At 39.0% G+C, this 16,504-nt stretch overlaps 1 protein-coding gene across 1 annotated transcript in view; it reads left to right on the top strand.

Annotated features, from left to right (window-relative positions):
• CLIP1 (CAP-Gly domain containing linker protein 1) overlaps positions 1-16,504 on the top strand; it is a 63,440-nt gene that overhangs the window by 12,909 nt on the left and 34,027 nt on the right. The window contains exons 4-8 of the mRNA XM_065646153.1: positions 9,748-9,872; positions 10,655-10,871; positions 13,249-13,446; positions 13,822-13,925; positions 16,010-16,070. Coding sequence (XP_065502225.1) covers positions 9,748-9,872; positions 10,655-10,871; positions 13,249-13,446; positions 13,822-13,925; positions 16,010-16,070 — 705 coding nt within the window. The remainder of the gene's footprint in view (positions 1-9,747; positions 9,873-10,654; positions 10,872-13,248; positions 13,447-13,821; positions 13,926-16,009; positions 16,071-16,504) is intronic.

The following is a 16,504-nucleotide window of genomic DNA, read 5'->3' as shown; positions in this document are numbered from 1 at the left end:
AAAGAGAGTGAAGTTTTCTTAGTTTAAACATTTTTAAAAAATAATTGCATTGTATATATTTTATCTTTGGGTCAATGTAGTAGAGCCCAGGTCATTTTTGATAACTGATCTGATATACACCTACTAAGAAAAGTGGGAACTTTGCCTTGAAACACTAACCTTTGCTTGAAAAGGCAGTAGAAAGCTGGTGATACATTGTTTATGTTGTACTCTTTATTTAAAGGCTATGTATGTAGCCCTCAGATGTAACCCAGATGATATTTGTATGTCCACCAGATCTGTGATCACTGTAAGAGATCTGATTTTGTGTTTGAATTAAGTCGCATGTGTTGTTAAGCTGAAGAATTGCCTTACTGTTATTTTGATACAATATCTTTTTATTTACAATATATTTTTTTACGTTTCTGGTGAAGTGAGGGCAGGGTTTGGCTGACAGCTAGAGTTGGGCTGAGATGTGTTTTCTTGGAGTGACAATGGAAACAAAGATTTACCGTTTATCCCTGGCTATTTCTGTCAGGGACTAGAGCCCCGTCTCTTCCAGTCACTGTTGTCTTTTTAACCTCGTTTCCCCTTTTCTCAAGGACGTCCTCTGTGGGTGAGAATGTCCTCTGATGCCTATGAAGGCATTGCTCTACCTTTCCTCTATCTTATTAGTAAAAATTGCAGAAGGAGAATATCCTAAGTGCCACGGTTTGATAGTAATGTCCCAAATTCTGTTTGTTAAGCAGAACAGATTAAACTTAGTATTTCGTCCTTCCTACTTCCACTGGTTGCCTTAAGTCTTCCCGTTGAATCATCAAATTGTAGGTTGAGGTTTTGAGGCAATTCCTAGCGCAGCATGTCAGTGATGTATTTCTGTAATTTATATGCCAGTATAAGAGAGTGTGCGCACAGAAATATGAATCTTAAATGGACAGGATTCTTGTCTGCTGGTTTTTAACCCTTTCGGGTCCCACGCTAATTTTTTGTGGTACATCCCAGACTCTGATGTCATGTTTAAAATAATTCAGATGTAAATATTTTGAACCTCCAGGTTGGTTCAAATAACAGTAAACTTGACCGAATAATCCATTCATCTGCTATTTTTTTTTTTTCTCTGCCACTGAAATCCTGAATTGAGCTTTTACTGAGTAATTGCTGGAAAGTGTCCTCAGAGCCCACAGGTAGCACTGGGTGTTGTGAAAGACCTGCCTGTCACTCACTGTAGCTTGCTTAGCCATTCTGTCTCCAACACAGGTACAAATGCAACTGGATTGCCCCATGTCATTTGTTTTTTGTTTACACTGACAAAAGTAACTTTTCATGGAATTTCCCCCGTAAGTGACAAAGTAGCATCATAGGTCTGAGATATGCTCCAGTCTGACCGTACCATTGCAGAACTCTAGCGACTAAATGCTGCCCACGTTCCTCAGTTCTTGCAGTTTGGACTGACTGTTACATTGAATACTTTGGGAAAGTTCTTAATAATAGCAATGTTGTGATGATCGTGGATATATGGGGGTAAACAACTGTCAAGAGTTGCATCTTGAAAACAGTGAGCCTCCAGCAGCATAGAACTGCAGTTCAGTGGAATAATGAATTCATGATAGACAAAAGCTCATCTGGGAGTCTTATTAAAATACTTAATTGGGAAAGTATGTCCTTAAGGGCAAATTTAGAGGTGGGTGAGACGCAGCTCATCAGCTAAGATTACCTTCTCGAATGGACTTCAGATGTGGCTCAACTGTGTTGATCTGTGTGTGTGTTCTTAGGGCGTGGAGTGTTACGCTGGAATATTTCAATCTGCTGTATTTTTTCCTCTAACTTTGATTTTTTAAATGTACTTGATAGGAGCTACCTTGAATTGATCTGTTCTTTCTGGTTTTTGGTGTGGTTTTTTTTTTTTCTTGGCAAATCAAAAGCAAACCAAAGTAAGTGAACACTTGAGCTGAAGTATTCTACCCCAAAATGGATGTTCCAGTACAAAAGGAGAGGTCCTTTACATTTCTGTAGTTTACTCCTTATCAAAGGCGATTAGGTTAAAACAGCACACAAACCCTCTGCTGTCTTGGAAATCTCTGATAAGAAGTCTGTCTCCCTCAAATCCCCATATATCTGAGCCATATTCAACAAGCATGTACTTAATTGCCTCGTTGACTTGAAGCTGAGCAGTAATTGTCCTTCCTCTAACAAGTATTTGGATATACTTCATGTTAATATGTAGAAATGTTGAAAATATAGGGAGATAAAGTACATATTTAAAAGAACCATTGTTTCTGATATGTAGCTCCTTATTATTCACCTTTTCGTTTGTTGCATTGATGTATAATTTACTGGAAAAAAATAATATAGCTAAACCGAAGAAAAAGTTATGAATGCAATGAGTAATGCAAATAGCTCTGTATTAACCATAATTTGCATTCTTAACATCTGAACTGTGTTCTGGAATTTGGATATGATTTAGTTGTTAAAGGGAGGACATGAACTCTGGGCAGTCTGATCTCATATTTGGGGATTCCTGTAAAGTAGGAAATGTTAATGGGGAAATCTTCATTTCCTTCATTATGCTCATCTGGCCTTTACTGGGGTAATGACAGAGCGCAAGGTCTTCAGCACAACTGAAGCTGATTTGCCTGCTGAAAATTAGGCTACAGTTTCAGCATCTTGAACCTTGTATGAATAAGAATTCCTATGCAAAAGTCCCTCTTGTGCCAGTGGAAGTGGTGTCACTAGGTGCTAAACCAGGTGGGGAAAGAATAACTGAAAACTAATTCGGAAAACAAAACACTTTCAGGCAAAGCCAGTTTCTGTTTCCTGTTTGATTTGCAGCCAGAGAACCTGCTTGCCCTGGTGTTGCAAACACTTAGGATTTCTTTAGAGCCCAGCGTAAAGTTGATTTACAATACAAACAAAAACCCCCTGAACCAACCAACCAACCAAACCCAGCTTGTTGAAATAAAACGAGGAAACTTGCTTTGTGTGACAGCCATTGCACCTACCAGAAGTTGAAGCCACTTTGAGAGCATCCTAGGCTTTTTCCTGAAGGGACCAGATGCTGTATTTTAAATAAATAAACAAAAATCTTATCAACCTAGGGGTCTTAGCCTTCTCAAGGGATTAAAGTGCTTTCATTCATTTAACCAGTTACAGCCTCATCGTGGGCTGCCAAATCTGATGCTTCTGGAGCTGAGCTGCAAAGCTGGAACTCGGGCCTCCGTCCATATGTTCACAAAAGGTTACAAACTAGATTTACAGGCATATGCTGCTGCGGCCTTTCTGCAAAGTTATTCTCTGTGCATGAGTAACATCTAATTTCTTCTTATTGTCTGTTTTACACTGCTCACTGTGAGTTATTTCTTGCTTCATTATTTCTTGCCAAGTTCTTTGGTGATGTAATAGGCAAAGACTGACAGGAGATTATTGTCAGATTTGTTTCCACCCATGTAACCTATCTGCAAGTAAACATGACGTAAGGCTGTCAACTGATTAAATTCCAGGGCTCTTAAAAGCAACACGGGGAAAGAAACTTCACATGTAGAGAGAAGTTGCTCCCTTTAGAAATAAGCCGGCATTGACCACGTGGCATTTTAAAGTTTTCTGTTTACTAGTTTCTATAACATTCTGAATACGAAATGCATTTCTGAGTTTAATCTGTTTAAAAATCTATAATAATATTTAACTGTTAGAAAAACAAATATTCATTTGCATTGTTACAGTTAAAGCAATGCAAAAATATCTTGCTGCAATGCATATGAGGACAGAAAAGGAAGAAAAATTTGGAAGTTGAGAACACGTGGCTGTTTTTGCTCTACAGGAGCTGTCTCCCCAAACCTCGTTTGCTGGAACTGTGAATGTACCACAGTGTTGAACCGCTCAGTCGTGCTTTTGCTTTACCCTTAAGTTGCATTGACTGTATTTTATGGCTTTGTCCTGTTAAGGATGAAAGGAATTCGTATATTTAGATGTAGTATTTTGGGTGCTGTAAAGTATAATGTAGATTAGTTTGCAAAGTGGTTGCTGCAGCATGAAATATATGTATGACAATATAGCTGAAGTATACAGAGTGTCCAGAGGTTTTTGTCTGTCATTCGTTGTCTCCATGATTTTCTCTGCTCAAGCTGCAGCTTTCTTTTAGTGTTACATTTAAGCATTTTTCAGGACATGGTTACCTATCTGTTCACAGAGAAATAAGATGGTAAATTTATCTTATTGCAGCAAGGTGTGAGTTGTGTCTAACAGTGAGTCATTTTGTTTTGGCAACTCCTTATTTAACTTAAATTGCATGCGAGTTACTGGGATATAATGGCAGCAATAGGTGACTTCTCTGCATGCTTTGTTAATAGTTTATTCATCCAAGATGGTTTTTTTGTGTGTATGTGGACTGTCTCCCTTCCCCTCCCCCTGCCTTCCCAAGGGAAGTGATATCCAGGAACGTGTTGTCCTTACTCACAGGATGAGCCAAAGAACAGTTTATTTATTTACTTATTTTAGTCTTTGCTTTTTTTTTTTGTGGTGGCAAATTCACATGTGGCTTTCGTAGGATGATATTGCTCTTTTTTGTATTGCTTCCTGTGTGACTGAATGAATTGGTTGAATGAATTGAACCTCAATAGCACATAATTTTAAATTATTAACTGTTTTCCTCTGGCAGTGAAGGGCTGTGTGTTAGCGCCGTGTCTGTGTCTTATTGCACGTTAGCTCTTCTGCCCATTTTGCCCTTGCTTTTGAACTTTGCTTTATTTCAAAATCAAACACGTTTCTAACAATGGAGTGGTTAACTATGAAAACAGACTGTCGGTGGAAGCATGTTTGCTGATGGAAATCAGCCCTGATCTAAAATCATCCACACACCCAGCTCAGGGTTAATTACAGATGTGACCGGGTGAGATGGAAAGACCTGTTCCAGGAGAGCCAGAGGAGGTGATCTGCTGGTTCCCTCTGGCCTTGAATGGGTGAACAGATCTATTAAATACAGTTGCTTTTGCCAGCTGGAAAGAAGATTCTGATTATTAGGTCCCAAGTTTTTCAAAGGCAGTGTTTGTTTGTTTGGATGTTTTTGGCATTTTCAGGTGTTGCGTATTGTGGGTGGTGTGGTTTGAATGGTTCTGAAAATGGCTGATCTGTGTGACAAACACAGAAATACCCAAGCGATGCTTTTCAAGAGTCACCGTAAGTGCATGCTCAGGCAGAAGAAGAGACAGAGCAATTGTTATTCACCTTTAAACTCTGCTCAGCTGGTCTGCATAAGCGATATTGTTGTACTGACAAAGTCGCAGACAGCGGCTGTGCTCTTTTCAAAGAGATCTGTATTTTTCAATGAATACTGTTTAAATAGCAGTCTTCATTTTTTGGACCATCTTTTTTTTTTTTTTTCCTGGATTACACTGGTGTATTTGTTTCCTACTTACCTTTGGAAACGTGGTTCTACAAAGGTTTGAGGTGCTCATCCCAATGTGCTTTCATCAGGAAGTTTTTAACTGCTTCACGTTTGCAGGCCCATTTTGCCACTTCACTTTACATTGCAGCAAATTAACGTAAGCTTAGTTATAATACAATAAATGGAATTTAATCACTTTTACCATGTGTTTGACATAACAGTAGTGAATTCCAAGCAATTTCCCTCACCCCCCAATGATGAGTAGCCTAACCTAGATTCTCTGCCATATTATCACTTTATATTTTACAGCTTGATTATATTGATTGTGATAACTGACTAAAAAAATGTCTGGCCGTTCTTTTCTCTGCTCTGTTATTTAGTGACCTGCCTTAGCGTGAATGAAGGTCATGAAAAACTGTCGGCATGGTAGTGATGCCCTATTTTTCCATATAACTTTCAGAAATGTTTTAATAAACTTCTTTTCCTGTTCTTTTAGAAACTGGGCTGCTTTTTTTTAGTCCTTCAAGCACTACTGGGAAGCAGATCTGCTGGCAAATGTAACCAGTTTTTTTGGTTTAATCCTTTTTTTAACATTTTTTGCTATAATTCTTATAAGATTCTTAATAATTTTTCTATAATTCTATAATAAATGCTATAATTCTGTAAGTACAATTCTGTTTTCATATTGGTATATGCAGGTTAGCATCATCACGTCTTAATCTTTTTTCCCCTTTAGAGCACAAAGTGTCAGTCTCTACATGTACAGCAACTTTTATTCATAGAAAAGCCTTTACCATTCTGTGTTGTACAGTAGCACCTCCCATTGTACTACCAAGGGAAGAAGTGATTATTTTCTTAAATGCTTTCAAGGTAGCTTTGTTGTCACACGCAGGGTACTTAATTTCCACTCTTTGAGCAGGCGGCTGTGAATGGTTGTAGGTCTGAAATAGATTCAGGCTTTATAGAGCAATGGTGACTTGGTCTTCAGAGCTGAAATTTAAAATGGAGCAAAACTGCGTATACAGACCTTCGTCGAAGCTGTGAGCTCTTTACTGCCACAGTGTGCTCTGATTCCTGATATCACTAAGGATACACATTTCAGTATTTGCAGAAAGCAGAAATGTAGTAGCTGGTTATTCAAAGAAGCTTGACTAGTTTTGGGGAAAAAAAAAAATTGGCATTCTTCCTTGCGTCTTGTTTTAAAATAACCCTGGTACCATGGTTACAAGAGCAGTCACGTTGCTTTTTCTGCTGGGGATCTCACGTTGTGCATCCCCATATGTTCTGGGGGGCTGAGTTCTTCCCGTGCCCTGGGTTCTGTCCGGTGCGGATCCGCTGGCATCGCGTCCAACACGGACCGGCCTGTGCCAAAGTTTCACTTCGGGATCGTGTCTCCTGGTTTGTGATTGGGATGCAATTTCTTCAGAATAAATGCCATACATTTTTTTACCTAAATATGGAAAAAGGACAGAGCCAAGGTATGAGGGAGAAAACCAACCAACCAGAAATTAATATTCCACACCCAAGTTAAATCTGTATTATCCTGGAGCTAGCTTTACTTATCTAGAAGTTTATTTACAGTTTGAGTTGGAGGGAACAGATTGCAACAGTTTTTCCTCTCTGGGAGTCTTTGCATCTAATTATCCTTTTCCGCTACCATGTTTCAGATAGCTCTGATCTTCGGTACCCCATTCACCTTTCTGTGAAAAGGTTTGTGCATGTGTTTTGGTAATTGACTTATTCTGTTTATTTAAAAAAAAAAAAAAAGAAAGAAAAGAAAAACACAAAAAACCAAAAAACAAACAAAACCAAACAAAAAAACCCCACAAAACAACAACAAAGAAAAAAAAAACCCACCGCTCTCCAAAACTGCAGTAAAATTCCTTGGCCTGGCCAAACAGTTGAGTAAGAGGAGCTGAGGAATGAGGAATCCTCTGTGCAACCCCAAACCCATTGTTGGCTTTGAAGGGATGCTCCTCATCCAGACCATTGTTCTAACTTTCCAGTTTCGTTTCTTTAATGGGTTTTTTACAGCCTCCTTTGATTTAACTCTGTTTATTCAGGCAGACAACAGTACAGAATTGAGTAGGGAAGCAGTGCACACAGACCTAACCAGTCTTTTCACCTCAAGATGTCTTCTGAATTTAAGGAGAAAAAAATAAAGAAAACAAACAAACAACAACAAAACCCACCCAACTTGCTAGAAAAGGAATAAGGAGAAGGGCAGCTTGGAAGACCCAGTATGGACTGACAGCCCAGACAAGTGCTTGTGTATCTCTCACACTTTATTTTTGTGTTTTTACTTAGATTAATGATATTTATCCTTTAGAAAAAGTAGGTTATGTCTGAGAGTGGGTGACATGTGTCGACTTAAGGGATAGTTCTTCCCAGGAAATACTTGTAACCAATGTTATGTATTCCCCCTTCACCACTGTGCCCAGAGGAGATCTGGATTCTGTGTGGCTGTTTTGGTTGGTTACAATTATTTTGTTTTAAGACAGTACTTGGGCTTGTTTTTTTGAGAGGGGAAGTTTGTCTGTTCTCTGCCAAGAACACCAAATACCAAACGTTCTACTAGTTACTATATTAGGCTGAGTCATGATAACTGTAAACTTTATGTATTTTTATTCCATGAAGAATAATAATTTGATACAGTGCCACTTAAAGCAAGATGTAAAGGTAATTTGCAGATTAAATGTTATTTCAAGACTAATGAGAGAAGGGGACCGCCACCTGAAATATGGATGAAAGATGTTGCTGTCAGCTTTCTCATTTTAGTAATATCCAAAAGGGGTGATTGCTCTTCCCTGATTTTCTGAGGGTTATGTGGATGAGGATTTTTTTCCCATCCGCCAAAGCCTTGTTGCTCCCAGAGCTGTCAGCTCTGCGAAGGGGATGAGCCACAAGCTGGACACAAATGTGTGTGGCAGCTCCTGTGCACCCACTTTGTGCTTGGTGGACACTTAGTGCTTTCATGCAAGATAATTTTCTCCATTCCTCACACTTAACCTCTTGGTGAACGCTTCCCACGTGTATTAATATGGATTATCCAGTGTACTGTGATCATGCACCTTCATTTATGGCACAAGAAGCTTGTTGTTCACTAGTTATCCTGGGACGTTCTCCCCAAGAAATTGAATAATTTAAAAATTATATGAAATCCTAATATACCTCTTAGTATATAAAAAGGAAAATCACAATCTTTGTGTTAGCAGGTTACATCCAAGCTCTCTGCCAAGGCTACAAAATATTCCTTGTTGTATAATGTGTGCTGGAAAACACAAGTGGAAAAAAATCCAATGGCCCTGAAAATGTCTATGTTGAATTCAGTGAACCTCTCAAAGAGGTTTTCATTAACATTTGCTCATTTTCATAATGCTGGATGCAGGCTGAACACATTTTTCACACAAATGGGGCACATCTCGTCATTCTGACCCGCAGGGATCCGGCAGTTCTGGCGTGTGGCCCCTCTTGGCAAGTGTCAGCCACACTGAGCACATTTTGCTTCTTCACTTAATTTAATTCTTCCCTCCCCTGGGCATTATGAAAAGCTATATCTTGCCGACATTGCAAGTAATGGGAATGGCTGTAAATATTTAATATTATAAGCTTGAAAACAACTTATTTCTACTCTTCCGTTTAGGAGTGTTTGGGTTTGGGGTTTTTTTCGTTGTTTCTGTGTGTGGGTTTTTTGGTATGTGTTTTGGTTTTTTTATTTGGTTTTGGGTTTTTTTTGGTTTTTTTAAATGAAGAAATGATCGAGAAAATTATTCTCCCCTCTCCAAGAATGCAAATAGCTGTTTGCCTCTACAGTTTTGCAAAGTGCTCTGTATCAGTTCTTTTAAATGCAAGAGGGCTGTGCTATATAGTTTATCTGAACTATTCCTTGGAGAAAATATGAAAGACTTTGTTCTCATTTCTTTTACTTTTCCTCACAGAATTAGAATAAGAAATAAACAGTTCTTAGAAATCCTTAATGCTGATCAAAATATGTGTGAAACTATAGTACAAATCTGTTGCATTCAGTACAGTGGTTATACTGAGTCTTGTTAAATTTATTTTTAATCTTATAGCCATATTAAGTCACCTAATAGATTTGTGGCCTTCAATCATGACAAACTTCCTGAATACCAAATTGGACAGTGATTTTTGTTTTCTTGTCTTTTTTTCTTCTATTTTTTATCTTGTGTGAACAATTTTATTGCGAAGATCTATCCAATGTTAAGACAAACTCATAGTCAAAAGAATATGCAGCTTGAAATACTTGAAATAAGGATTGGTTGCATCATTAATGTGCTTTTTGAACATGATAATACTGAAAATGTTTTCACTCTATTTCGTATTTTAATTTGGAAATGCAGTAAATGCAGTTGTGTTTCTCACTGCTTTAGGTTGGTGGAACAAAAGCTGGAGTTGTGCGTTTCTTGGGAGAAACAGATTTTGCTAAAGGAGAGTGGTGTGGAGTAGAGCTGGATGAGCCTCTGGGAAAGAACGATGGAGCTGTTGCTGGAACAAGGTTAGTCCACTATCAGATCACAGCTGTCTTCAAGATTTTACATCTCTATATTCTGGGGTTTTGTTTGTTTGTTTTTCTATCTTACATTGAACTTTATACCAAGCGAAGTAGTTAGGCTGTAAACCTGACTCTCTGCTGATGGTGGTGGGAGATTGTTAGAAGCTGATTTGAATTTTATGACGCCTACACATCTCTGAAAGTCTGCTTCAACCCCACGTTCATGGGATTAGTTGCTCTCTCCTTCTCCCATGTGAATTTTATTCACAGACTCCTAATGGAAAACACAATTTCCTGCTTTTTGAATGTCTGCTTGGTTTCTCAGCTTGGAATGAATGCTCAGTTAAGAAAATCTCTGGGTATCCAATAGCTGAACTTAAGGGAAATATTCCAGCATCACAGGAACCGAAAACTCCTATACCAATAACTGCCTCGTTGTAAAGATTGGGAACAGTGTGGCTGCTTCCTCCAATAAGTCACACTTAGAAGGCATTAATTCACGTGACAATTTAATGTTCTTTCTCCTTTGGTATAAGGAACAATCCTTTGACTAATTAAAAAGAGGTTTTACAAGGATTGTGGTGCCTTAACATAGGTGATCACAACTTATAATTTTAAGTGGCTTTTGTTTATATATAACTGAAGATATGTTCTGTATAATCAAATAATCTGTTCTTTAATTCTTCTCCATTATTGATGTAGGATTATTTGTGAAGCCAGACCACGTATCTGAAAAGATGGAAGTTAATTAATTACTCTCATCTGTCTGCTTTGCTTTTGTAAAGGTATTTTCAGTGTCAGCCAAAGTATGGTTTATTTGCTCCAGTCCACAAAGTTACGAAGATCGGATTCCCATCAACCACGCCAGCGAAAGCCAAGACAACCGTGCGAAAAGTGGTTGCAACTCCCACAGCCTTGAAACGTAGTCCGAGCGCATCTTCCCTGAGCTCTCTCAGTTCTGTGGCATCTTCAGTAAGCAGCAAGCCAAGCCGTACAGGACTAGTAAGCTTCTTTTTCTGTTGCATGCTTTACCTTCCCGAGCAGGAGTCCACGCGGCACTTGCCTGTGGTCTACTTGCATAAACTGAGAATAGAACAGATCTTGGGGAGAGCACAATATACATTCACTTGTGCTCTCTTTTTCATTCAAAGCATGCATGAAGGAAGGAAATCTTAGCTAGCCCTGAAGAGGAGCTGAATGTTGGAATATTTAAACTTACACAGTTAATTCAGGCTAACGGAGTTATTGCAATAAGAAAGGGGCTTGCGAGGCCAACAAACTGAAAAGGCATCAGTGTTCTCTGGCTGGAATCTCCATTTAGTTGTTCATTTTCCTGGCACTACGCTGTCGTACGGGGTCTGTGTTTGAGGATCTGGTATGCGCTAAAGCTTCCATAGATCAAACTTGTTTTATTAAGCAGGAAGCCTCAAATTGTCTAAAATGTAAAAGATTTTCTTTTACTGCAAAGAGATGAGCCAACTGAGAAATACAGAAGTAGCAATTGTCAAGTCTTTGCTGAAAAGAAGCCTCTTTCTTTTCTTTTACATTTGGTTTTAAGCCTATGAATGCATAAAGGCTAAATGTTGCAAAGTACAGTGGCTCAGGTGAATTCTAACACAGCATTAATTCCACCTAATACACTTACTATGGATTCTTTTAAAGTTGCTCTGTTACATAAATGTCCTAATCTTGGGTTGCAGCAGTAAAACAGAAATCTTCTGGGAAAGCTGAATTTTAAGAAGTCTCTGTTTGAAGGCAATTAAAAGCATAGAAGTAATTGGGTTTTTTCCACAGTCACCCTAGATTTTTCCTCTTTTTCTATAACCCAAGTATATAGGTTTATCTCATTAGAAAGACCTCACTCCCACTGAGGTGGGACCGGTCAGCCGGCACTGTCCCACTGACCCGCCGTGCAGGACGCGAGAGGTGACTTTGCCGTCGTCCTTCCCAACCGAAGCAGATTACAAGTGAGCAGAGGTCAACAGTTGGTCAGGACAACAGGGTTAATACTGTATCACAAAAAGCATAAAGGATTTTTATTTGGCACAAACAGTGGGACTTTAATCCATGCTGGAAGTTGCACTTCCAGCTGCAGAGTGCCCTCTAGTCTGAAATCGATGCACTAAAGTGGTGCCTACCACAGGTTCAGAGCAAACCTCTACATTTTATTCTGTATGCTATGATACTCTAAGTAACAAGAGAGCACAGTTACACATTGGAAATGTCTATAATACATTTGCTTCTTTTGCCTCTGTGTTGTGCCTCAGGGCTTTTGCATGTTTTGGCCATAAAATATAAAGCTTCTGTAATCCATTAGTTCTGGAATTAAAATTCCAGCTTTCTTCCAATTTTTTTTTCCTAGGCAACATGAACGGTTACCATCCAAGTTAAAAGGACTGTCAAAATAATTCTGACACTCTTTCTTTAAAAGTTAAGCCGCTGAAGAAACAAGGTTTCCTGAAATCAGTTTTGACACAGCAGACTCTTCGTGCTTCAGTTTCTAGGAAAGTTATAACTTATCTGGAAATTGTTGAACTCTTCCATAATCTTCTCAGTTATTCAGGGCTGCTATTGTTTTCTCCTTGCTCAAAAACTCCTGAGGAAGTAGAAGACAGGGCCATGCTGAATTTTGACTCACGCTGGTTCCATTCAGTGGAACAGAGATCATGCAAGGTCGAGGAAAACCCCAAGGTTCATTATAGCTGTAGTTCTCTAGACCGATTCATGTTTATCTAAGCTCTTTAAGTTTAATCTTTCAGATTTTTTTTTCCCCAAGTAATTGAATTCCAATTGCTATAAACATATGTTTTAATCAGATACCAATTGTTCTTCTTCACAAGGTTTTAGCTGTAAGGCTGGCTTTTTAGGTCAAGGTAAATGCTTTTCATCCTGGATGTTTTATTGCCATAGTAGAGGTGCCAAATGCTGGTTGAATTCCAAAAGTTTTTGATAGAGCATTTGGAAGTGTTATATTGTTTCCGGCAACCCAAGATGATGACTTGATAACTAAAGGCACAATGTTTTTAACTTGCTAAAAGGCTGCTTTTCTTTTTTTAATGCAAAGACATGCTTGGAAACACAATGACCTGGCCTTTGTGTGAGTCTACTAAGCACACCTTCAACTGAGGCCAGCGTTTTGTTTTCACTTCAACCCTTCTGTCTCCTACACACTACCTGCCAATCGCTACCAAAAAGTATTACTACACATGCATGGCTGTTATTAAATTATAGAAAATGAAGTAATTTAAATGTAAAAGGAGAGAAGGTACAGTAGGTTACAGAAAGCATTTCCTTTACTAACCCAGTGCCTGTTGAGTCTGGAGATATTCCTCGTTCTCACTTGATACAGAATGATTTTTAACGTGTTTACTTTGTGAAGTTGACAGAAACATCCTCCCGGTATGCAAGGAAAATTTCTGGTACCACGGCCCTGCAGGAGGCCCTGAAGGAGAAGCAGCAACACATCGAACAGCTCCTGGCAGAAAGGGACCTGGAGAGGGCAGAGGTTGCAAAAGCAACCAGTCATGTAGGGGAAATGGAGCAGGAGTTAGCACTGGTTCGCGATGGACATGATCGGGTAAGAGCAGTGATGCTGTTCTTAAAACAGAGGCTTTTGGACAATTGACTTAATTTCAAAAATTGTGTTTTCTTATTGAAGAGGTCTGGGAGTAAAACATGGTGTTCCAAAACTGAAGTATTCCATACCTGTGAGATCTTCCTTGTGGGAACTTTGGTTTGATGAGATAGCAAATCTGTTTCATTTAACTAATTTTGGTTGAACTTCCCCACACATGTCAGTTAGCGATGGTTTTCCTTTATTATATGCATATTTCAATGTGATAACATTCCTGTGCCTTGGCCCATCACTGTACCAAACTGTGATTACTGAGGTATAGATACCTAACTTGGAAAAAAATTCCTAGATTTTGTTCTTATTCTTCCTGCTAATTAGCATGTACTGGAGATGGAAGCAAAAATGGACCAGCTACGAGCCATGGTGGAGGCTGCTGACAGGGAGAAAGTGGAGCTTCTCAATCAGCTCGAGGAAGAGAAAAGGTAACTGAAAACTGTCTTTGTTGGTACAACTGTGTTAAAAACAAACTTGGCATTACAAGCAAATGCTATGGTGACTTTGAAATATGAAACAAGTTTTGAATAATGCAGATATGGGTAATTATTGTATAAAATCATATTGCAGTTTCTTAAAATTAAAACTAAAAAAGAAACTCTTACATTTGAGGAGAGAAAGCCAAAGAAAGTGGACTACTTGTTTAGAAGCTTTAACTCTTGTTTATAGCTGAATTTCATGCTACTCATTTTATTCCTACTCATATGAAATTATTGGATCATGCCTGATCTTGAAACACTCGTCCACTTCAAAATGAAAATTTTGATAATCTCATTTCCTGACAGTGCTGGATTAAGAATTTACAGTTCTCTTGTGAATAATTGATTACTACTAGGTAGTATCTGTCTCTTAAAGGAAAATCATCAAAGCCATACATTTTAATGCCTTTTCTAATGGCCTCTTGTAACCACTTGAGGAAAGGAACTGAGATTACCAAAGAGGTAAAGTGAGGTTAGGAAAGGAAATAATCTGATAAATTGTTGGGGCAAGGTTAGGTGAGGAAATAATCCGATAGATTGTTTTGGTGGATTTGGAATGCTTTTGAAAAGCAAGTCTGTTTAGAAACCCCTTGTGAGTCTGTGCTGTAGGTTCATGTGCACCCCTGAAATCAATCAGATGTCAACCTCTCTGAGAGGCCTCCTTAAAACTCAAAATCAGAGATGAGAAAATGCAGTGGTAAATCTTGAGCAATTCCTTTACAATTTTCATGCTGCTTTTTTATGGGACCTACTCTAACTGAATTTTCAAAACAAGCAGTAGAATTAGGTCTGGAATTATTTGTGTGCTCTCTACAAAATAAAGCAGTGGGGTTTTAAATTTAAAAAACAAAAAGCTTTGCAGCAGCTCCGTAGCCGGGCTGTGGACCTACTTTTGCTGCATGCCAGGTCAGTGGGGTCCGTTTTACCGCAATCCTCCCTGGCCTTGAGCTCACCTTCAGCGTGTTGCCAGGCAGCGTGCAGCGCCTGCTACCACCAAACTGACATCCTGCAGCCGGGAAAACATCGCTCGGCTTCACAGAGTAATATTTCTCCTCCCTCCTAACCACTTTAGGCTTATTTACTTCGCAAGTTCTCTGTGATATGTATTCAAGTCAGTCTCAGCAGTGACTTGAAGTCAAATAATCTTTAATCCTGTTTCCCAAAGCACATTGGTGAGACCCGTTTCCAGCAGTAAGTTCTTATTGTCCTTTTATTTTAGACATCCATCACTTGTAACTCCCTTTGATGCAATGATTTCTACATCTGTCAGCCAAGCTGCGGGCACCAGCAGCGTGTGCAATTCAAAGGGAAGAAGACATGCTTGTCTCTTCCTTTGCAACATCTTACAGTGTTGAAAGGATCAAGGGGGAAAGGAGGAGATTTGTCCCCTTGCTCATTGGGATATAACCAGAGTCAGGGGATGGGAAGAAATAACTTTTTACAAATTTCATTTAAAGTCAAATACTAGCTTCTTACATCTGTCTTCTCATTCTAAGACTCCTATAGAGGCAAGGCAAGGCAGTGTTCTTGCTTGTGCTCCCGTTCTGCATCTTACGGTTCATCCCGACACCTAACGGATGTTTGTCTCGGCTGGGGTTTTGCTGCAGGCCACCCAGCGCGCTTCTACAAGGCCCAGGGTGTCTCGGATGTGTCCTGACTTGGACTGTTTCTTAGGTGAATGGTAGAATGTACGGATCAAACTGTTCATTTAGGTCACCTCTTTTGAGGGTGAAAGAATGACAAGAATCAATGATGACCTAAAGGTTTTCTTTTCAACCCAGCAGAAAATGCAACAAAACACTTTCTGTATAGAGCTGCAGGAAGACCGATGCCTGACTGTGGCAGTGGTCCTGTTTTAAAGACAGCAGCATCATCTCTCACAATGCTTCCTGCAAGAGAATTATCTTTGATGTTTCTGGCAGTCTGCTGGTGCAATCAGAAGGATGTCGCTGTAGTTCTGATTTCCACTGAAAAGTGAGCTTGAAAGCATTTTCTTTAGAAGTTATCTGAATTTTAATGAATTGTCCCCACAGGAAAGTTGAAGATCTTCAGTTCCGTGTGGAAGAAGAATCCATTACCAAAGGAGACCTAGAGGTAAAATATCTCCAGCTTAGTGAACAGAGTATCTAGTAGGGCACAGAAATGCAATCGGTGCCGGTTAAGTGTACTGTTCTCTACAAGAGAAAGGCAGAAATTACTGATAGATGCAATACTGGTCCAAGCATATGCAAAGCACGTGGAAGTGATTCCCAGTTCTGTGGTCCTTGAGTAAACTGAAACTACGGGACTGCAGCCTTAATTCAGTTACACGTTTTAGCAAAAGTTGTACCATGGGATGGCTGTAGTAATTAAATTAATTAATAGAAAACTCTACCTTTTGATATTTTACATTATTTTATATTATATATTATTAATGTTTCTGAAATTGCTTAAAAGTAACCCCCAACACAAAATCACTTTGAAGTCATGAAATCACAAGTTAATATTTATGCTTTGGAAAATTAATATTGAAGACTGGTCCTGTTTGT

Source organism: Caloenas nicobarica, chromosome 16 (assembly GCF_036013445.1).
Source record: "Caloenas nicobarica isolate bCalNic1 chromosome 16, bCalNic1.hap1, whole genome shotgun sequence".
In the NCBI taxonomy this organism is placed as follows: Eukaryota; Metazoa; Chordata; class Aves; order Columbiformes; family Columbidae; genus Caloenas; species Caloenas nicobarica.
Note: the sequence above shows the minus strand (reverse complement) of the source record. Positions and strands in the feature narration are given on the sequence as shown.